We start from the raw sequence: 23,734 nt of genomic DNA on the forward strand, positions 1-23,734 counted from the left end.
GAGAGGAAAAGGCATACACTTGAGAGCAGCACTACATCGAGTGGCACATGGAATACAATAAACTAAAATGTAGCAGTTGGAATATAAGAAACTAAAATGTAATTCTTTCAATAAACACTGAATCACACCTGTGTCAAAATTCTACTTACCGGAAATTCTGCCTTCTGAAGGCTCGACACATCAAGGTTTTACTGTATGTGTATTTGCCCTGAAACCAGTTGCAACAGAAAACTCACCAATATCTGTTAAGACAAAGCATTGACTTATAGTGCAAGAAACCTCCAGCACAAGCTGAGAAAAAATTCATTTCAATTTCTATTAATTCAGTGGGAATGATACCACCTTCTCTTTCTTTGTACACTGAAGCAGATACAGGATTTCTGTCATGTGGGTGGGCTTGATTCATGGAACCCTAGCTGCAGCCAATGAAAGCACAATGCACAGGGTGTAAATTTATGCAACCATCTGGAGATCTGATACCTAAATGCACCCATTTTGTTTCTTCCATCCAGTTAAGTTATCATGTCATTAAATAGTGAAGATAGCATGAAATTTGGGCTGTCTGGACATTGCTACTCCCACCCTAAGGTGGGAAAGGAGCTCCGGATGATGATGATGATAAATTAAATGCCTGTGGGATTGGAAGATATTTCCTCCCCTGCGTCTAAAATCACAGTTCTACTTTATTATTATCACCATCGTCATCATTGTTATTATAATTTGTATTAGTACTGTTTTTGTTGTTGCTGTAAACTGTTCCATTAGCATTCAGGAGGGTGATCTGTATTATGCTGTATAGTACCTCATGTGTAATATTTGTTTTGTAATTTTTGTCCTAAAAATTGTTGGAGTTTTTTTTTTTTTGTACAACTCCTGAGATGACATTTCATTCAGTTTATTTTCTTTGCACTAAGCATTTCTCTTCTTTAGTGTTATCCTTAAAGGGCATGAGATGACCATACAGTGACTAGAGGTGGATGAGCACTACAATGCTGACATTCTTTAACTGGGTGCAACCCTCAGTAACTTTATGTACCAGGACATACAGCACATTCTCATACTAAAATTTTAGCTTCACATATAATAATTGATGTTATGTAACACAGTACTTCAATGCCAGTCATGCCCCAGTCAACTTGCTGGAAGCAGTAAAACTGTTATAGTCGGTGTTTGATGTCAGAGTCCTCCCCTACCCCCTTCCCCTCCTCCTCCTCCTCCTCCTCCTCCCTTCCTTGCATTCTCCCCTCCCCTACTCTCCCCTCCCCTACTCTCCCCTCCCCTACTCTCCCCTCCCCTCCTTTCCTCTCCTCCCTTCCTTTTCTCTCCTCCCCTCCTTTCCTCTCCTCCCCTCCTTTCCTCTCCTCTCCTCTCCTCTTCTCTCCTCTCCTCTTCTCTCCTCTCCTCTCCTCTCCTCTCCTCTCCTCTACTCCCCTCCCCTCCCCTCCCCTCCCCTTCTCTCCTCCCCTCTCCACCTTCCTCCCCTCCACTCCCCTTCTTCTCCTCCCCCTCCCTCCCCTCCCCTTCCTCTCCTCCCCCTCCCTCCCCTCCCCCTCCTCTCCTCCCCCTCTCTCCCCTCCTTCCCCTCTCCCTCCTCTCCTCCTTGTCACCCTCCCCTCCCCTCCCCTCTTCTTCTCCCCTCCCCTCTTTTCCCCTCCCCTCCCCTCCTCTTCTCCCCTCCCCTCCCCTCCTCTTCTCCCCTCCCCTTCTCCCCTCCCCTTTCCTCTACCTCCCCTCTCCTCCACCTCCCTTCCTCCCCACTCCTCCCCTCTCCTCCACTTCCTCTCCTCCCCTCCCCTCCCCTCCCCTCTCCTTCCGTCCCCTCCCCTTCCTGTCCTTCCTTTCCTTCCCCTTCCTTCCCTCCTTCCCCTCTCCCTCCTCTCTCCTCCTCACTCTCTCTTCCCTCCCCTCTTCTCCCCTCATCGCATTCTTCCCTCCCCTCATTGCATTCTCCCCTCCCCTCATCACATTCTCCCCTCTCCTCTTCACATTCTCCCCTCTCCTCTTCACATTCTCCCCTCCCTCCTCACATTCACCCCTCCCCTCCTTCCCCTCTCCCTCCTCTCCTCCTCCTTGCCCTCTCTTCCCTCCCCTTCTTGCATTCTCCCCTCCCCTCCCCTCCCCTCCTTGCATTCTCCCCTCCCCTCATCACATTCTCCCCTCCCCTCATCACATTCTCCCCTCCCCTCATCACATTCTCCCCTCTCCTCCTCACATTCTCCATTCCCCTCCTTACATTCTCCCCTCCCCTCCTTCCCCTCTCCCTCCTCTCCTCCTCCTTACCCTCCCTTCCATCCTCCCCTTGCATTCTCCCCTCTCCTCCTCGCGTTCTCCCCTCCCCTCCTCGCTTTCTCCCCTCCCCTCCTCGCTTTCTCCCCTCCCCTCCACGCATATTCCCCTCCCCTCCACGCATATTCCCCTCCCCTCCACGCATATTTCCCTCTCCTCCACGCATATTTCCCTCCCCTCCATGCATATTCCCCTCCCCTCCCCTCCCCTCCTCGCATTCTACCCCCACTTCCATGCATTCTCCCCTCCCCTCCTTTCATTCTCCCCTCCTCTCCTTGCATTCTCCCCTCCTCTCCTTGCATTCTCCCCTCCCTTCCCCTCCTTGCATTCTCCCCTCCCTTCCCCTCCTCGCATTCTCCCCACCCCTCCTCGCTTTCTCCCCTCCTTTCCTCACATTCCCCCCTCCCCTCCTCACATTCCCCCCTTCCCTCCCCTCCTCGCATTCTCCCCTCCCCTCCTTGCCTTCTCCCCTCCCCTCCCCTCCTTGCCTTCTCCCCTCCCCTCCCCTCCTTGCCTTCTCCCCTCCCCTCCCCTCCTTGCATTCTCCCCTCCCCTTCCCTCCTTTCATTCGCCCCTCCCCTCCCCTCCTTTCATTCGCCCCTCCCCTCCCCTCCTTTCATTCGCCCCTCTCCTCCTTGCATTCTCCCCTCCCCTCCGTGCATTCTTCCCTCACCTCCTCACATTCTGTCCTCCCCTCCCCTCCCCTCCTTCCATTTTCCCCTCACCTCCTCACATTCTCCCCTCCCCTTCCCACATTCTCTCCTCCCCTACCCACATTCTTCACTCTCCTCTTCTTATTCTCCCCTCCCCTCCTTGCCTTCTCCCCTCCCCTCTTTGCATTCTTTCCTTCCTTCTTCGCATTCTTCCCTCCCCTTCCCTCCTTGCATTCTCCCCTCCCCTCCCCTCCTCGCATTCTCCCCTCCCCTCCCCTCCTCGCATTCTCCCCTCCCCTCCCCAACTCGCATTCTCCCCTCCCCTCCCCTCCTCGCATTCTACCCTCCCCTCCCCTCCTCGCATTCTACCCTCCCTTCCTCACATTCTCCCCTCCACTTCCCACATTCTGCACTCCCCTCCCACATTCTCCTCTCCCCTCCCACATTCTCCTCTCCCCTCCCCACATTCTCCCCTCCCCTCCCCACATTCTGCACTCCCCTCCCCACGTTCTCCCCTCCCCTCCTCACGTTCTCCCCTCCCCTCCCCACATTCTCCCCTCCCCTCCCCACATTCTCCCCTCCCCTCCCCACGTTCTCCCCTCCCCTCCTCACGTTCTCCCCTCCCCTCCCCACATTCTCCCCTCCCCTCCCCACATTCTCCCCTCCCCTCCCCACGTTCTTCACTCCCCTCCCCACATTCTTCACTCCCCTCCCCACATTCTCAACTCCCCTCCCCACATTCTCCACTCCCCTCCCCACATTCTCAACTCCCCTCCCCACATTCTCAACTCCCCTCCCCACATTCTTCACTCCCCTCCCCACATTCTTCACTCCCCTCCCCACATTCTTCACTCCCCTCCCCACATTCTTCACTCCCCTCCCCACATTCTTCACTCCCCTCCCCACATTCTCCCCTCCCCTCCCCACATTCTCCCCTCCCCTCCCCACATTCTCCCCTCTCCTCCCCACATTCTTCACTCCCCTCCCCACATTCTTCACTCCCCTCCCCACATTCTCAACTCCCCTCCCCACATTCTCCCCTCCCCTCCCCACATTCTTCACTCCCCTCCCCACATTCTTCACTCCCCTCCCCACATTCTCAACTCCCCTCCCCACATTCTTCACTCCCCTCCTCACATTCTCAACTCCCCTCCCCACATTCTTCACTCCCCTCCTCACATTCTCAACTCCCCTCCCCACATTCTCCACTCCCCTCCTTTCATTCTTCCCTCCATTCCCTTCTTCACATTCTCCCCTCCCCTCCTTGCATTTTCCCCTCCCCTCCCCTCTTTGCATTCTCCCCTCTCCTCTTTGCATTCTCCCCTCTCCTCCCCTCCTTGCATTCTCTCCTCTCCTCCCCTCCTTGCATTCTCCCCTCCCCTCCCCTCCTTGCATTCTCCCCTCCCCTCCTTGCATACTCCCCTCTCCTCCCCTCCTTGCATTCTCCCCTCTCCTCCCCTCCTTGCATTCTCCCCTCTCCTCCCCTCCTTGCATTCTCCCCTCCCCTCCCCTCCTTGCATTCTCCCCTCCCCTCCCCTCCTTGCATTCTCCCCTCCCCTCCCCTCCTTGCATTCTCCCCTCCCCTCCTTGCATTCTCCCCTCCCCTCCCCTCCTTGCATTCTCCCCTCCCCTCCTTGCATTCTCCCCTCCCCTCCCCTCCTTGCATTCTCCCCTCCCCTCCCCTCCTTGCATTCTCCCCTCCCCTTCCCTCCTTGCATTCTCCCCTCCCCTTCCCTCCTTGCATTCTCCCCTCCCCTTCCCTCCTTGCATTCTCCCCTTCCCTTCTTGCATTCTCCCCTCCCCTCCCCTTCTTGCATTCTCCCCTCCCCTTCTTGCATTCTCCCCTCCCCTTCTTTCATTCTCCTCTCCCCTCCCCTCCTTGCATTCTCCTCTCCCCTCCCCTCCCCCCCTTGCATTCTCCCCTCCCCTCCTTGCATTCTTCCCTGCCCTCCCCTCCTTGCATTCTCCTCTCCCCTCCCCTCCTTGCATTCTCCTCTCCCCTCCCCTCCTTGCATTCTCCCCTCCCCTCCTTGCATTCTTCCCTGCCCTCCCCTCCCCTGCTTGCATTCTCCCCTCTCCTCCCCTCCTTGCATTCTCCCCTCCCCTCCCCAACTTGCATTCTCCCCTCCCCTCCCCAACTTGCATTCTCCCCTCCCCTCCCCTCCTTGCATTCTCCCCTCCCCTCCCTGCATTCTCCCCTCCCCTCCCCTCCTTGCATTCTCCCCTCCCCTCCTTGCATTCTCCCCTCCTTTCCTTGCATTCTTCCCTCCCCTTCTTGCATTCTCCCCTCCTCTTCCCTTCTTGCATTCTCCCCTCCCCTCCTTGCATTCTCCCCTCCCCTTCTTGCATTCTCCCCTCCTCTTCCCTTCTTGCATTCTCCCCTCCCCTCCTTGCCTTCTCCCCTCCCCTCCTTGCCTTCTCCCCTCCCCTCCCCTCCTTGCATTCTCCCCTCCCCTCCCCTCCTTGCATTCTCCCCTCCCCTCCCCTCCTTGCATTCTCCCCTCCCCTCCCCTCCTTGCATTCTCCCCTCCCCTCCCCTCCTTGCATTCTCCCCTCCCCTCCCCTCCTTGCATTCTCCCCTCCATGCATGCTCCACTCCCCTCCTTGCATTCTCCACTCCCCTCCTTGCATTCTCCCCTCCCCTCCTTGCATTCTCCCCTCCCCTCCTTGCATTCTCCCCTCCCCTCCTTGCATTCTTCCCTCCCTTCCCCTCCTTGCATTCTCCCCTCCCCTCCTTGCATTCTCCACTCTCCTTCTTGCATTCTCCAATCCCCTCCTTGCATTCTCCCCTCCCCTCCTTGCATTCTCCCCTCCCCTCCTTGCATTCTCCCCTCCCCTCCTTTCATTCTTCCCTCCCTTCCCCTCCTTGCATTCTCCCCTCCCCTCCTTGCATTCTCCACTCTCCTTCTTGCATTCTCCAATCCCCTCCTTGCATTCTCCCCTCTCCTTCTTGCATTTCCCCTCCCCTCCCATCCTTGCAGTCTCCCCTCCCCTCCCCTCCTTGCATTCTCCCCTCCCCTCCACTCCTTGCATTCTCCCCTCCCCTCCCCTCTTTGCATTCTCCCCTCCCCTCTTTGCATTCTCCCCTCCCCTTCTTGCATTCTCCCCTCCCCTCCTTGCATTCTCCTCTCCCCTCCCCTCCTTGCATTCTCCTCTCCCCTCCCCTCCCTGCATTCTCCTCTCCTCTCCCCTCCTTGCATTTTCCACTCCCCTCCTTGCATTCTCCCTTCCCCTCCTTGCATAATCCCCTCTCCTCTCCTCCTTGCATTCTCCATTCCCCTCCCCTCCTTGTATTCTCCCCTCCCCTCCACTCCTTGCATTCTCCCCTCCCCTCCTTGCATTCTCCCCTCCCCTTCTTGCATTCTCCCCTCCCCTCCTCCCCCTCCCCCCCTTCCCCCTACCATTCTTCTTTTTCCTCCCTCCCCTCCCCTCCCCTCCCCTCCACCTCTCCTCTCCTCTCCTCTCCTCTCCTCTCCCCTCCCCTCCCCTCCCCTCCCCTCCCCTCCCTTTCCTTCCCTTCCTCTCCTCTCCTCCTCCTCCTCATCATCATCATCATCATCATCACCATCATCATCATCATCTTGGCTAATTGTATGACCAAAACATGCCTCCAGAAAGGGAATATTGAGTGAAAAGGAAATTTTTGAAGGTAAAAAAAATCACAAATGGCAAGTGAATATGAAGACATCTAGTTATTTTGAACCAACCCAAGGAAGCCCTGCCCCCTCTCCCTCCGTGTTGTTCTGAGGCCATACTTGCAGGAAGCGGTGGCTTGACTTGTTTGCCATGAAAGGTGGCTTTCCCAAATACTTCCAACCAGAAGAGTTCAAGAACTTTGTCACATGACACTCAATTTGAATAAGCAGACAGGTATTGGTGACCTTGGAGGAAGGTCATCAAGCCTTATGAGGCATTATAAACTGGAGACAAAAAGCATTGCTCCATCCACTCAGCTCTCCGAGTCTGAGATAATTTCATCCAAATACCAGTAATACCATAATACATGGGTGTTGAGGTAAGTGACTAAAAGCCACTTCCTAAAGGTGCCTCCCAATTCATGTTATAAACCAAGAAAAATCTTTTTTTAGGGACTTCAGACACTAAGAAAACCAGCAGTATTTTAGTCCTGTGACATCATTTTGTTGAAATGTGAACCCATTTACTCCTCTGAACCATGAATTGTGTTAATTTTAAAGTCATTGTTAAAACCAAGATTTTTCTAGGCTTATACCTGCCTCATTATTTTGTGTTTGAGTCATGATGTCCGTGAATATACTTTTTCTGCAGGTGCTGGGGAACGTGAACGCGAAGTTGAAAGAGAATTGGCTGCACATGGACACATCTTTACCAAGATAAGATTCTCTTTCACCATAGAAGCTGTTACACTATCACTTCTCACTGGAGGTGCCCATGCTGCGGTGAGTCTCACAGTCCTGTACATCTTATATGTCTGAAACCATTGTCCTATGTTACCATTGTCTGTCTCAGTATTTTATACAGGATATACATCAGCTCTTTCACTATGGTATCATTTTTATTAATTCTTGCTATGACCTGGCAGTTTAATTCATCTTAAGAGAAACTCCTTAATGGAGAAATTAGAAACAGTATACAATAACTCTTTCCCTACAGTTGCCCTTTTCACACCTAAGCTGGATTATGTGGTGGTAGCAAAAATGAAGTTTAAAAGTTTCCTTTGTATTGAAGGGATTAATGCTTACATTGATGATGTCTTTACTACCAGACATGTCACAGTTCATAAATGAGAGTGAAAACCAATATTTTGAAAATCTCATCTTTTTTACTGCTTCGAGATGGTTGCCTGAAGAAATTTGAGGTGTTTGTTTCAGCGAGCATTCATTGCAGAGGCTTTGTACAAATAATGAGTTATTGTAAACTCCAACTGCATTTTTGTTTGTGTGTATTTACCTATTTGTAGTATACAGAAATTGAGCTAAGCTTGTGTTGTCCTGTCGTCATATCTACATTTATCTAGTCTAGTTTTAAACACATGAATGTTTTTTGCCTGCACCACCACTTCATCTGAGTCATTCCACATACTTATGCTTCTGTTTGGGAAACTAAGCCTTTTAAGATCATTAAGACATCTACTTTTCCTCAACTTGAAGTCATGACCTCTTGTTCTTCCATCATCCAACACAAAAAGATCCTCTCTATCCACCCTTTGCAGTTCACTTACATTTCAAAATATCGTGATCAAGTCACCTCTTTCCCTTCTCTCATGTAGTGTTGGCAACTTCAGTTTTTCCAATCTCTCCTTGTAGGTGAGTTCCCTTAAGCATGGTATCATCCTCGTTGCCATCCGTTAAACCCTTTCTAGTTCATCAACATGCTTCTTCAAATGAGGTGACCATACCACAGCTGCATAATCTAGTCTTGCTCTTATCATGGTCACTATCAGCTTCCTCAGCATTTCCTCATCCATATAATTAAAAGCCACTCTCATGTTGGTCAGTAATCCATAAGTTCCTCCAATGATTTTGTTTATATGCTTTTCTGGTGTCAGGTCATCCTGAGTAATCACTCCCAAGTCCTTCTCATTTTTTCTTTTACTATTTATCTCATTGCCCATTTTATATGTCCAGTGCAGTCTTTTTTCACTCATTCCCATTTCTAATACATAACACTTCTTGGCATTGAAATCCGTTTTCTAAGTCTGGCTCCAGCTGTGGAGTTCGTTCAAGTCCTCTTGCAGTTTTTTACAACTATCAATACATTTAATATGTTTCATAATTTTTGCATCATCTGCAAACATACTCATGTAACTATTCAAATGCTCTGGCAAATCATTTCCATATATCAGAAACATTATTGGGGCTAAATTACCAACTATGACTAAATACAAGAATAAGCTTCAAAGCAAGCCTGAGGACATTGAATTGTCCAGGGGGATGAGAGTGGGTTCATGGAATGTAGGACGTTTGAGGGGAAGACAAGGGGAAGTTGTTCAGGCTTTCCGTAGGAGGTGGGTGGACTTGGCATGTTTGCAGGAAGTCTGGTACAGGGGTGGATCAGCCAAAAAGATTGTTGGGAAGGATTGCTACTATAAGTTGTTTTGGCAGGGGGGAGGGGGACAGATGGATATGGGGATGTGGGTGTGTTGGTTGCTGAGAAATAGGTGGAATCTGTTATGAATGTTATAAGAGTAAGCGATAGGATATTGGTAGTGAAAATTTTGTTCAGTGGAATGATGACTGCAATTATATCGGCATATGTTCCACAGGCAGGTGCAATTATATCGGCATATGTTCCACAGGCAGGCTTGGATGAGGTAGACAAAAACAGATTTTGAGATGACTTAATACGTGTAGTAGGTGGTATGGGGGATGATGAGAGAGTGGTTTTGGGAGGGGACTTAAATGGTCATGTAGAAAGCAGCTCAAGTTTATGGGGTACATGGGGGATGCACATGTGGTATAAGAAATGCAGAAGGGGAAAGGATACTCGAGTTTGGGGAGGCAATGAACATGATTATGTGCAACACACATTTTAGGAAAAGAGAGAGTAGGTTGAGTATGTACAAGTCTGGGGAAAATAGCAGTCAGATAGATTATTTTCTGGTCAGGAGGGCTGATAGGAGGTTAGTGAGGGATGTTAAAGTTATAGGAAGTGAGGAGTGTGTGCAGCAGCACAAACTTTTGATTTGTGACATGGTGCTTAAAGAACGAGTGACAAAAAAAAGAGGACTTATGTACCTAGGAGGAAAATATGGAAGCTGGAAAACCAAGCAGTAAAGGATGCCTTCTTTAAAGAGATGAGGAGAGTGGTGGCTGAACAGGGAGCCTTAGACAGAGGTGTTAATGAACAGTACAGAGCCCTCAAGAACAACCTCTTGAGAGTTACTGATGCAGTTTTTGGTTGGACAAGCTAAGACATTAGGTAACTTGGTGGTGGGATGAGGGTGTAGAAGCTGCAGTTATGGAGAAAAGAAGGCTTTTCCAGGAATGGAAGAAGGGTGGTAACAAAGAGGAATACTTGGCTGCTAAGGGTAGGGCTAGAATAGAGGTATACAGGGTGAAGTCTGAGTCACAGAGACTTACTTGATAACCTAAATCATGTGGAAAGGAAAAATATGATTTTTAAGGTGGCCAATGAGATGAAGAAGGATAATAGGGATATTATAGGTGTGCAGTGTGTGAACAGTGATCAAGGAAGGGTAGTGATGAACAATGGGGATATTAAAGATGCATGGAGAGAGCAGGATAGCTGGTTGTTGAATGAGGAGTTTGACTGGGACAGGGAAGGTTTGGAGCCAGCAGATCCAGTGTTTGGCCCTTAGCCTTTGATTGATGCTGCTACTGTGAGTGAGGCAATAGGCGGGATGCAGATGAGGAAGACAGCAGGTGTGTCTGGGTTGACTGCCGAAATGTTGAAGGCCTCAGGAGATATAGGAGTGAGGTTAGTCACTGACCTAATAAATAGGATTTATGTATGAGTGTGTTGTCCCAGATGATTGGCTGAAGAGTGTACCTGTAATTGTAAATGTGTACAAAGGGAAGGGTGATGCCCTGGAAAGAGGAAATTATAGAGGTGTAAAGCTTTCAGATCAGAAAATGAAGGTAATGGAGAAAGTTCTAGAAGGCGTGAGCAGAGTGAATATTAGATGAGATGCAGTTTGGGTTTATGCCAGGCAGGGGGACCACTGATGCCATATTCGTTATTTGACAGCTTCAGGAAAAATATATTGGAAAGAAAAGGGGTCTGTATTTTGTTTTTGTTGATTTGGAAAAGGCCTTTGACAGAGTCCCTAGAGAGGTGGTGAAGTGGGCAATGAGAAAGCTTAGGATGGAGGAGTGGCTGGTTAGGGTGGTCATGGCATGTATGTGGGAGCTCGCATCCAGGTAAGAGTGAATGGAAATTTGAGTGATGAGTTTTCCGTGAATGTTGGTGTGCATCAGGGGTCAGTTTTGAGTCCCATGTTGTTTATCATGGTACTTGAAGCCCTCTCACATGACTTCAGAATTGGACTCCCATGCGAGATGCTGTATGCTGATGATTTGGTGTTGATTGCAGAGAATGAAAGGGAGGTGGAGGAAAAATTTAGGAAGTGGAGAGATGGTATGGGGTACAGGGGCTCAAGGGTAAATCCACAGGTCTGTAATTCAGAGGTTCTTTCTTATTTCCTCCTTTGTAAATTGGCATCACAGTGGCCCTCTTCCATTCCTGAGGCACTTTCCCTTCTTCCAAAGAACACACAAATAATCTGTGAGTCTTATCCACCAGTTGTTCTCTGCATTCCTTTAGTATCCAGTTAGAGATCCTGTCAGGCCCTGAGACCTTCCTCACATCTTGAGTTTCTAGTAATTTCTACACTTCCCACACTTCCACGTTTATATCTTGTATATTCATTTCTAGTTCTTTTGTATTCATCCTTTGTTCTGCTGTTACCTCTCTTTTTCCATTTGTTCCATGCCACGTCACTTTCACTTTCTGCTATTGCAGACATTCTGTTGAACCAACACTTTTTCCACTTCTCTATCCAACGTACTCTTGGCACATGTTTTTCCACACGCGAGTTGAAAAAGCCTGGAAAAATATCCCACTGCTGCCTCTTTCTTGTTTCTCTGAATTCTCTCCAATCCACATCTTCGAAAAATTTCCTCAGACCTGTAAAGTTTGCTTTCCCATAGTTGTATCTTCCATGTCTGTATAGCTCATTTCGTGGCACCTCATTCCCATCTGTCTTTTGAAACTTTATCTATCTATCTATCTATTGCCAGAAGCCTTAATCCCTTATACGGGGTGGCCACAAACAAATTGCCTCCATGCCACCCTGTCCCCTGTCATTTCACTGCCCTTCTCCCAGTTAACACCCCCCTCTCTCATATATCTCTCCACTCCATCCCTCCATCTCATCCTTGGCCTTCCCCTCCCTCTCTCCCCCTCCACCTCACTCACATACACCCTTCTCATCAGTCTCTTGCTCTCCATCCTCTCCATATGGCCAAACCACCTCAGTATGTTTCTCCTAACGCCTCCTATCACACCCACAAATTATAGGTAGCTGCTCCTCAGTGAAGAAGTTCCGGACTCTGTACAGTAATCCAAATTTCTTTGAAGTGGTTTTAGCAAGTGATCTAACATGAGAGGTCCAGCCGAGGGCATTGTTTTGTGAAACACCAAGAATTTTAATACAGTAATCTCTTGATTATCCGCACATCCACTAACTGGACAATCCATTACCCGGACTCTGCAGTTTGAGTGGTCCAAACCATTATTCGTACATTTTTTTCCCACTGTCCAGACAGAATGCTTGCGTCTGTTTGGAAATTATGGTCGCACAAAAAATTTCCACTTGGAGGGGCAGGAATATCCTGGTGGTTCCACCATGTCTGGCTGATTAGTTTACCCAGTGTCTGCCAGAGACCCCCCTTTCTTGCTTTCAGTTCTCACATGGCGATGTAAATGGTTGTTATAGCTGTGCACATGGTGATTTTTGTAGTTGTTCCCTACATGCGTCTGGCCTTGCTGTTCCTTGCATGTCACTTCCTAGGGTGTGTGGTGATGGTCCCTTCACCAGGGAAAAGGAAGAGGGTAATGCTGACTCTTTAGAAGCAGGAGATCCCAGGTAATATTGATAGGGGATGGTCAAATCATGAGTGTTGACATTGGTTTTATTCTAGCATACTGTACTGTACCATGATTTTATTCCGTTTTGCCATTAGGTTTTGTGTGCCTACTCCATTATTAGGTCTGCTTGACCAGGTGGAGTAGTGTTAAACAACAGGAACAAGTGTTGTATGATGTACTGTAGTGGCCTTTTACACTGGCTTTCAAAGTTAGGGTATTTACAAATGGGAGCCAGGGGGAAAGTCCACTATCCAGACAGAGACACTACCCAGACATGCCCTTGGCTCTGTTACATCGGACAGTCGAGGGATTACCGTACCTTTAGAGACAGGAATATTGGTAGCATTGAAGGTAATACAGCCAGACCTCTACTTACAAAGTACCTACTTATGAAAAATCCACGGGTACAAAAGAAATAATTTTCTGGGTAAAAAAGTAAAAGAAAAAATGTAATTTACCGATTTAAGCCATCCATCAAGTACAAGTCCGTGGTCCTTACCAGATGCCGACTGTGCGCTCGTGCCTTCCTCCTGCTTGAAAGCCCAGAACATTATTGTTATCAGCACAAATAACATCAGCTGTGATTTTTGTCATTTAGACTTGACTGTTTTCCCCAAAATGTCTCAGAAATGGAAAAGTAGTGAAAGTGGTGATGGTAACAGGAGAAAACGGCATGCATTTACAATGGAAACCAATTTTTTTTTTTTTTTTTTATGTGAGGAAGAAGGAATCAAAGGCCGCGAGCCCGCAATTATTGTTCCTTCCAAGAGAAAGACAAAATACAAGAGAGAGCCAGATTCAAGATCTGATCATTTTGAGATGCCTGGACACTCTGCATGTGAAAAACTAGATATCATAGGAAGCAGGGAATACAGACAGAGGGAGACAGTTCCAGAGTTGACCTGTTGCATAAATGAAGGAGTGGGAGTAACGTGTAACTCTTGCATTAGAGAGTTGGACAGAAAAAGGATGAGAATTTGCTGCTAGACGGGTGCTACGCGCCTGTCGTAGAGGTGGAGGAATGCATGCAGACAGTTCAGAGGAGCAGTGACCATTGAAGTAACAATAGAAAAGAGATAAAGATGCAACAGTGCGGCGAAGGACAGAGGTTGAAAGGAGTCAGTAAGAGGAGGAGAGTTAATGAGACGAAAAGTCTTTGACTCCACCCTATTGAGAAGAGCTGTATGTGGGGAGCCTCCCCACACATGCAAGTTATACTTCACACAGGGGTGGATAAAACCTCTGTATAGTCAACAGTTGTGCAGAGGTAAAGAAGGCACGGAGTTGGCTTAGCACACCTAGTCTCTTGGAAGCAGATTTTACAAGAGATGTAATATGATCTTTCCAAGATAAGTCTTGAGTAAATGAAACCCCAAGCATGTTAAAGGATGATACAGGATTAAGCTGAATATTATTAAACATTAGTGGGTATATCTGTGGAAGATTTTGTTGGGTTGATAGGTGTAAAAACTGAGTCTTTGATGCATTAAAAACAACCAGGTTATTTTTACCCCAGTCAGAGATACGAGCCAAGTCAGATATTAGGTGTGCCATAGCCTCATCCCTTGTTAGTTGAAGTAATTGCTTAGATGAACGTTGCGGGAACCAAATGGAAAGGTGAAGGGTAGAGTCATCAGCTTATGAATGGATAGGGTTTGATATACAGCTTAGAAGATCATTGATGAATAAAAGGAAGAGAGTTGGTGATAGGACAGAGCCCTGAGGAACACCACTGTTAATAGATCTAGGAGAAGAACGATCTCCGTCTACAACAGCGGCTATAGAACGACCAGAAAGGAAACTAGAGATGAAGGCACAGATAGAAGGATAGAAACCATAAGAGGGCAGTTTGGAAATTAAAGATTTATGCCAGACTCGATCGAAAGCCTTTGAGATGTCTAGTGCAATAGCAAAGCTTTTGCCAAAGTCCCAAAAGGAGGATGACCAGGAGTCAGAAAGGTAGGTGAGAAGATCGCCAGTGGAGTGCCCATGACAGAACCCATACTGAAGATCAGAAAGAAGGTTGTGCTAGAAAAGATGCTTTAAAATTTTTCTATTAAGAATTGACTTGATAACTTTTGAGATACAGGATGTTAAAGCAATTGGACGATAGATAGAGGGTTGGGAATGGTCACCCTTCTTTGGGACTTACTGAATGAGAGCAAACTTCCAGCAAGAAGGACAGGTACAAGTTGATAGACAAAGGCGAAAGAGTTTGCCTAGGCAGGGTGTAAGCACAGAAGCACAGTTCTTGAGAACAACAGGAGGAATCCATCAGGCCCATATGCCTTATTAGTACTGAGGCCTGTGATGGCAGAAAATACATCAGCTGAAGAAATTTTAATGTCAGCCATGAGGAAGTCAGAGGGGGAAAGTAATGGAGGAAGAGCACCGGAATCGTCTAAGGTGGAATTGGAGGAGAAAGTCTGAGCAAAGAGATCTGCTTTATCAGTAGAAGAAATAGCTACAGAGCCATCAGAGTAGAAAAGAGGATGGAAGGATGATGAGGTAAAGTTGTTAGAAAGGTTTTTGGCAAGGTGCCAGAAGGAACGAGAAGAATTCGAGTTGGAGAGTTGAGAGCATTTAGTACAGATGAAATTATTTTTAGCAGAGTGAAGAACAGACTTAGCACAACATAATTACGAGAGAGAAGAGAGGCTGAGTGATGTGGCACGTGTGTTGACACTGAATCCCTCAACAGGAGGAACAATTTTAAAGGACAAGGAACTTTTCTTATGCAGTACAGTAGAGAATACGTATGTATATCCTAGTCTGCATTTATGATTGTTTTTATTATCCATACATGCATGAAAATAGGGCTACTAGAAGTTTAAGAGAAAAAAAGACACGAAAAATAACGACTTGCCAAAAACCTTGAGAAGCCAATTATTTTCATAAGTTGAGGATTCCCTGTATAGGAATCAAGCAATATCTGTCTATTAGTAAATTGTATATATTTAATTTTATTAGCATTAAATGAGACAGTGTTATAATGTCCCCATTCAGTGATCTTAGATAAGTCTTGATTATGGAAATTGCTGTACCGGTACTGAGTTGTGAGTTAGAGATATTGAGCTTTGTGAATGGTTGTTTAAGTGTGATTGAGTTGTGAAGTGTTGAGTCATCTGCACACGAATGGGTGGGCTTATACGTGACTGATGTAAGATCTTTAATATTAATTAGCAATAGGGTTGAATCCAGAACAGGTCCTTGTGGCACACCAGCATTAATCAAGTGGAAACTGGAATATGCATCATTTACTTTAACTCATATCTTTCTGTCACTGAAATATAAAGAAATCAAAGGAACAAAACACTTAAGGCCATAGCAAGGTAGTTTGGAAAGCAGGGAATGCAGCCACACTCTGTCGAAAGCTTTAGAAATATTAAGGGCTACTGAATGGCCACTGCATTAGTTTTTCCCTGTTGGTCAGTTGACTGATGGATGGTATGAATCAGGAGATTGAGTTTATCAACAGTGGATCATTCATGTTGAAAACAGTACTGTCTATCACTATTTAAGTTCTTGGATTCCAGATGTTTAACTGTGTGCTTATTAATTACAATCTCAAATACTTTACCAAGAGAAGATGTGATAGCTGTTCTGTAATCAGAGGGGTTGGAGGAACTTTCTTTCTTCGGAATTGGGTGGATATTGGCTTCTTTTCAAGAATCAGGAAATGAAGAAGTACATACATGTAGTCTGAAAAATTTAAGTAGAATTGGAGCAAGTTCTGGCGGGAAAAAATGGGAAGAATTCCATCTGGACCTGGAGCTTTGTTGGTTGGTAAATTGTCTAGGATGGATTTTACATATCTAGTCTGTAGATTAAGTGGAGCCATTTCGAGAGAGTCAAGCTCTAGTACAGGGACATTCTGGTTGACTTACTCTAAAGTAGAATTACTAGCAATTGTATTGGCAAGGATGTTCGCTTTATGATGCGGGTCATTTGTAATGTTACCATCTGATGATTTTAGTATGGGAATGGGTGATGACTTCTATCTATCTATTGCCAGACTCCTCAATCCTGTTTGGGGTGGCCACAAACAAATCGCCTCCACGTCGCCGTGTCTCCCGCCATTTCACTGCCCTGCTCCCAACTCACACCCCCCTCTCTCATATACCTCTCCACCCTATCCCTCCATCTCATCTGATGACTTGTTAACGTTATTATTGAAAGAACTGAGTTGACCAGAATATTCTACTGTCATTAGGGACTGTAAGAAAATGTTCTGGAAAGAGGTGAAGAGAGTAAGACAGGGTGGAAGTGAAGTTAGCAGGGGAGTGAAAGATAAAAATGATAGATTACTAGTGGAGAAGGGAGAAAAAGTGAGCAGATGGAGAGAACACTTTAATGAATTGTTGAACATAGAGGATGGAAGTGATGCGAGTATAAGTGGCTGGGAGAAGGAGGGAGGTGAGAAGACAGGAAGAAATCAGTAGGATAGAAGTTGTGGAAGCAATGAAGAAAGTTAAAATGGGGAAAGCCCCGGGAATTGATGGAGTGTGTGGTGAAATGTTGAAGCATGGGGGAGAGATAGTAGTAGAATGGATGTGAAAGATGTGCAGATTGGCCTGGGAGGAAGGTAGAGTTCCGGAGGATTGGAAGTCAGGTATAATTATTCCCTTGTACAAAGGAAAAAGGGAAAAAGAAGTGTGTGGTAATCATAGGGGCATTCGTCTTCTTAGTATACAGTAATAGGAAAAGTGTATGGTAGGATACTTATTGACAGAGTTAGGGAAATAACAGAGGAATTAGTTGAAGAAGAATAGGTAGGCTTTAGGAAGGGAAGTGGTTGTGTAGATCAGATATTCATTCTTAGATCTTTAGTGGAAAAGTTTCTAGAGAAGGGAAAGAAGTTGTATTCAGCTTTCATGGATTTGGAGAAAGCATATGACAGGGTGGATAGACAAGGATTGTGGAAAGTATTAAGAATATATGGAGTAGATGGGAAGTTGCTGAATGCTGTGAAGAGTATGTACGATGGTGCTAAGGCTGCAGTGCGTGTGGATGGTGAACTGAGTGAATTTTTCTCGATGAAGGTTGGGTTGAAACAGGGATGTGTCATGTCTTCATGGTTGTTCAATCTGTACATGGATGGGGTAATAAAAGAGGTACAAGGTAGGGTAGTGGATGTTGGAGTGGCCCTGGTGAGAGAGGGTAGTGTTTGGAAACTCCTTGTACTGCTGTTTCCAGATGATACTGTGTTGTTGAGACGAAGGGGAGCTGCAAGGCTTGGTGGATGAGTTTGGGAGAGTGTGTAAGAAACGGAATCTAAAGGTGAATGTAGGGAAGAGTAAAGTGATGGTTTTTGAGAGAGGTGAAGTTAGTGAATGAACAGCGAGGTTGGATGGTGAGGAATTGGAAAATGTGAGTACGTTTAACCCCTTAAACACGGCAGTGAACAGTCCCCCCCCCCCTCGAGTGGCGGGGTTGTATCGCGGTCTGAGTACCTGTAGGAAAATATTAGCCAAAAATCAGAGATTATCTCTAGAACATTATACTTGGTATGGCAGATAGTACTTACATTCAGCTTTCTCCAGAGACAGGTGTTGAGCCTTTGTGGACTACCCAAGGACTTGTGGAGACTTGCAAAGTTGGGTAGCCAAATCTTCACTTTCACACCTCCAGCAGCCCGGTTTCCCCTCTACTACAGCCTCATTCTGTCACAGTAAACTTTATACTACAACGTAAAGGTAGTTTGGAATCCGTATTTGTACAATAAGCACTGAAAGTAAGGCTAAAATCAACGGAGCCTACGGCCGACATGCACCGCGGCGGCGGTCTTCCCGTCACTCAACAAACATTTCCATTTTCGCAGCTAAAAACATGTATACTACATTATTTTCAATCATATTACTTCCCAAAAGATCACCACGGCGCGCTTTTTATTCTGCCTTACGCCCGCCACTTTATTCTCGTTCCTTTCGGCCGCTTGCACTGACTCGGAAGAGCTAGAACTCACCATAATGTCACTTTGAAAGCCTGCGGTAAACTGACGCTAAACAGGGGCAAACTGTGAGAAAAAAAGCAAGTGTTACAACTGGGGAAACAAGCGAAAGCCTGCGGTAAACTGACGCTAAACAGGGGCAAACCGTGAGAAAAAAAGCTAGTGTTACAACTGGGGAAACAAGCGTTTCCTATTAGCATAAACTGCTTGTGAGAGGAGAGCGCAGATTTACAGTTCTGAGCGCTCAGAGCGCTGCCATGTATCACAGCCAGGCTGGCCGGGCCGTGGGGGGGGGGGGGAAACGCGATACTTGGCAACAACTGAGGTCAGTAGTACAAAGGTGAAGTATGCTAATTGTAGCTAAAGGGTGGTGGTACTGATAGACAATACCAGCTGGAGCCTGCTTTCCTGCGGTTATTCAAAATTTACTAGAATCACAAATGCGACGATCCGCCGTTATGTCCTTTTCGCCGAGCATCGCATACGAGACGATCCATGTTTAAGGGGTTAAGTACTTGGGTAGTGTGATGAGTAAGGATGGAGGTTTGGAGGGTGAAGTGCTTGAAAGAGTACAGCAGGGAAGGAAGGTTGCTGGTTCCTTGAAAGTAGTGATAAGAAACAGGGAAGTGAGCATGGATGTGAAAAAGTTACTACATGACAGTATTGTGATACCAACTGTAACATATGGAAGCGAAGTTTGACTCTCACAAGTCAAGAGTGAGAGCAGTGGAAATGAGTTATATAAGAGGAGCCTGTGGAGTCACATGGAGAGACAGGCTGACAAATAAGGATATAAAGGAGCGTTGTGGTGTTGATGTGGATGTGATAGGAAGCGTTAGGAGGAATACACTGAGGTGGTTTGGCCACCCTTTGTGGGATTAGGGCGTTGGGCTATAGATAGATAGATAGATAGATGGTTTGGCCATGTGGAGAGGATGGAGGGTGAAAGACTGACGAAGAGAATGTATATGAGTGAGGTGGAGGGGGGGAGAGGGAGGGGGAGGCTGAGGATGAGGTGGAGGGATGGGGTGGAGAGGTATATGAGAGAGGGGGGTGTGAGTTGGTAGCAGGGCAGTGAAATGGCAGGGGACAGGGCGATGTGGAGACGATTTGTTTGTGGCCACCCCGAACGGGATTGAGGCGTCTGGCAATAGACAGATAGATAGACATTAGGATTGTGTAATAAGTCAGATGTTTGGTTGTGAAGATAGTTTGATTTAGGAACAATTATTACTGCGTTTTCATGGTTTCTATCAATTTTAAATTTACTAAGCAGTTCAGATGTTTTTTATTTTAAGTAAGAGTTATATGCTAATGACTTTTGGGTCATTGCTCTGGCACAGTTGCTATCAAACCATTTTGGGGAGTTTCATCTTTTAGTGAGCTGTTGACTTGGTATGAACAATTCCATTCCAGCTTGTATTAAGTCATTAATGCGAGACTGGGTAGAATTGATGTCACTGGAGAAGAAAGACTGCTATGGAATATCAGCAAGATAATTTCTGAATCCATCCCAGTCTGCCCCATCAAAGTGCCATCTGGTCGCCCTGGCAGGTTCAGAATGGGGAGGTTTGGGGGAACTGACTAATGACATTTTGTTGAGATTGTGGTCGGGGATCCAAGTGGTGACAGTACCTCTATCCTGTATTCATCTGGATATATTTGTAAGGAATAGATTGAAGAGATAGGCTTTATGGTCAGGATTATCAGGTATTCTGGTTGGTTGTTTTACTAAAATCGTGAGGTTAAACGATTCTGCAAACAGCTCTTACTCTAGACCAGCATCGTTAGTCCTGGCAGAATGCAATAAGCATTCTACATTATGAACCTTAAAATCAACCAAAATGGTAATTTCAGTGCTAAAGGTGAGGTTAAGGTTAGCCAACTGTGTGGATGTGGATTCAGATATGCTAGGTTCTGAGGAAGGGTTGGGGGAGTGATAAACTACACAGATATGTTTGGTAATAATTAGTTAATTTATTTCATACACCCCCAAAAGGGTGTGCAGAGAATGAATGCAGTGCCAGGAGACATGACACTCGCACAGGTGAAGAGTGCTGTGAAGCGGCTGAAAAATGGGAAAGCAGCTGGGGTTGATGAGGTGTATGTAGAGACGCTTAGCTGTAGTGGAGAGAGTGGAATGAAGTTCTTGTGGGAGATATGTAAGAAGGCATGGATGAGTGAAACTGTGCTAGCAGAGTGGAAAAAGGTTTTGATTGTACCCCTGTACAAAAGTAAAAGTGGGCGAATTGAGTGCAAGAATTATCATGGCATAAGTTTATTGAGTGTGGCAGGGAAGGTATATGGAAGAATTATTATAGAGAAAGTAAGAGAGATGGAAGAATTATTATAGAGAAAGTAAGAGAGATATCAGAAGTTCTAGTGATTGGTAAACAGGGTGGCTTCAGGAGTGGCAGAGGATGTGTGGATCAAATATTTGCAGTGAGACAGATAGCAGAGAAGGCTTTTGAGAAGGACCATAAGATGTTTGTGGCATTAGAAAAAAGCATACGACAAAGTAGACAGAGAAGGATTGTGGAAAGTTTTGCGCATGTACAGTGTAGATGGTAAGCTGCTAGGTGCTGTCAAGAGTTTTTGTGATGGTAGTGAAGCATCTGTAGGGGTTAATGAGCATCTATGTGAAAGGTTCACGATCGCTGTGGGCGTGTGACAAGGTTGTGTGATGTCCCCATGGTTGTTCAATATATATGTGGATGGGGTGATGAGAGAAGTAAAAATATGAGTAATGGTGAAAGGGATGGCATTGGTAATGAATGGTGATGGATGGAATATCTCAAATTTGTTGTATGCTGATGATGCAGTACTACTTGCAAGTACCGGACAAGAATTTGGTAGGCTAGTGCAGAGTTTTACTGATGTCTATGGGCATCGTGCCTTGAGAGTAAATGTAGAAAAGAGTAAAGTGATGGTTATTGAGAGAGACGGTGCCTCCTAGTGTGATATTACAGTGAATGGAGAGACTGGAATTGTTGAGAGAATTCAAATACCTGGGCGCAGTAATATAGAAGAGAGGAAAATGTGCAAAAGAAGTTGAAAGTAGAGTGGCACAAGGAAGAAAAGTAGCTGGTGCAATGAAGGCCTTGATAAGAAACAGAGGCTTGAGTGTTGCAGCTGCATGAGGCTTATTTGAGGGAGTGTTAGTTCCAGTTTTAACATATGGATGTGAGACTATGGTGTGGCATGAAAATGAGAAGTCAAGGGTAAGAGCAGTGGAGATGGGACTGCTGAGGAATGTATGTGGAGTACAGAGGGAGGATAGGATACAAAATAATGTGATTAGTGAATGATGTGGAGTGAGGAAGTCAGTGGACACCAGAATCGAAGAGAGTGTACTGAGATGGTATGGTCATGTGGAGAGAATGGATAACAATAGTGTGGTGAAAAAGGTATATCTGAACGAATCCGAAGGAAGGAGGAGGCAAGGTAGGCCAAGGAGAAGGTGGAGAGATATGTTGGATGAGTGTGTGAGGAAGAGAGGTTTGGAAGTTTTTGAGGCTAGGGAACTGACAAGAGATCGAGCTGGCTTGATGAATGTTGTGAGGAGAAGTGCCTGATCAGGGATTGCGCACCCCTTTTTAACGTGGCAGCATCCGGATTGACTCAAATGGATACGTTTATGTGAAGCTACAGCACGTGGTGAATGTTTTTGGCGTATGCTATAGAGCCAGGATTCCGGGGGCTTGAATGATGAGTGAATGGAAGCATGGCCCATTGAATTGGGCAGATTTGGACTGTCTGGACATTGCTACTTCTCACCCTGCCCTAAGGTGGGAAAGGAGGTCCAGATGATTATGATGATGATTATTTCATACAGTAAATAATCAATAATTTAGCTGAAGTTCAAAATAGTGTCAGCTGCAAACTCAGATTTGATGCAACAACTGGTGCCACCCTTGTTACATAAGTTTATGAGGAGATGGTCAAAAAAACTAAATGGGGATATGTCTATAGAGGGAGAGATTTAGGATTTTCTGAGGAACAGGGCAAGTGGGGATACTGACTGGAGAAAAAAGTGACCGGAATTTAAATTGGCACTGTGACCACGGATGTTAGTGAAATATAAGACCGAACCTGCACTGTTCCTCTGACAAGCATGAATAGTATTTACAACAGCGGCTAGCAGCACAGTTTCTTAATATCGACCAGGAAGCCCCTGTGCTGCCAGCCCTACTCTGCTGGTGGTGGCAGTCTGAGATACCACCGAATTTGCATATATTAATGCAGCGGCCATCACTAAGAGGGGATGGAAATAGAAAGTGTGATATCTAATGTGCATATAGTGTAGTGTATACAGTTGAAGGTAGAGGTATCATGAAAGTTGCTGGCCAACTCTCTGTGCTTATGAAAGCACTGAAAATGTTCAGCAAAGGGAGATGGTCAGGAACAGGTCTTGAGGGCTGGTGTAACGGGAACTCGAGCTCTTTTTGTCACCACCTTGTCATCCATCTCAGGATCACCTCTTTGTTCGACTGGTGCTACAGTTTAGTCTTTTCTCCCACTCTTATGGTATCTGTGTTAAAATTATGTAATGGGGTCTTTAAAAAAAAAAAAAAAAAAAAAAAAAAGCCCGCATTACTTAGAGGCAAAGCGAGGGATCCTCTGTTTGGCTCAGTGGTATTGTGCTCCCATGTGAAGCGTGAGGGCTCGTGATCGAATCTCGGTCAGACCAGTGCTTAATTTGTCAAGTTTCATTTCTGGTCATTACAATTAGGTTTGGTCAGGTTAGATTACCTCACTCTGTTCTAGTTTCTATGTAGGTTCAGTTAAGTCAGGTTATCTCCATCTCTTATGGCATCAACATTAAAATTAGGTTAGGTTAATTCTGGTTATGTCAGGTTAGGTTATCTTCTTGTGGCATGGCATCTTTGATAAAATATGGTTAGGTCACTAAATTAAGGTATCTTGCTGTGTTATAGCATCAGTCTAGGTTGGGTTAGGTCACATTATCTCTCTTTCTTATGGCATCGGCATTATAATTAGGTTAGGTCAGTTTAGGTTATCTCCTTCTGGCATAGTAAATGCAATAAAATTAAATTAGGTTGGTCTGGTTAGGTTAGGGCATGGTAGGGTGCCTTTTTCTGTTGTGGCAGTTATGTTAAAGTCAGGATTGGTTAGGTTAGGTTAGTTTAGGTCAGCTTAGGTTATCTCACTTTGTTATTAGGTAAGGGTATATGCCCCTGTTATGGCATCTACGTTAAACTTAAGATTTGTCACGTTAGGTTAGGTTAGGTTA

At 46.1% G+C, this 23,734-nt stretch overlaps 1 protein-coding gene across 1 annotated transcript in view; it reads left to right on the forward strand.

Annotated features, from left to right (window-relative positions):
• Vps13 (vacuolar protein sorting 13C) overlaps positions 1-23,734 on the forward strand; it is a 1,164,731-nt gene that overhangs the window by 536,930 nt on the left and 604,067 nt on the right. Inside the window, exon 39 of the mRNA XM_080277871.1 lies at positions 7,227-7,357. Within this exon, the coding sequence (XP_080133997.1) occupies positions 7,227-7,357 (131 nt within the window). The remainder of the gene's footprint in view (positions 1-7,226; positions 7,358-23,734) is intronic.

The sequence above is a fragment of the Coenobita brevimanus genome, chromosome 71 (assembly GCF_032717465.1).
Source record: "Coenobita brevimanus isolate Jiangsu-jjx chromosome 71, ASM3271746v2, whole genome shotgun sequence".
NCBI classification, from domain to species: Eukaryota; Metazoa; Arthropoda; class Malacostraca; order Decapoda; family Coenobitidae; genus Coenobita; species Coenobita brevimanus.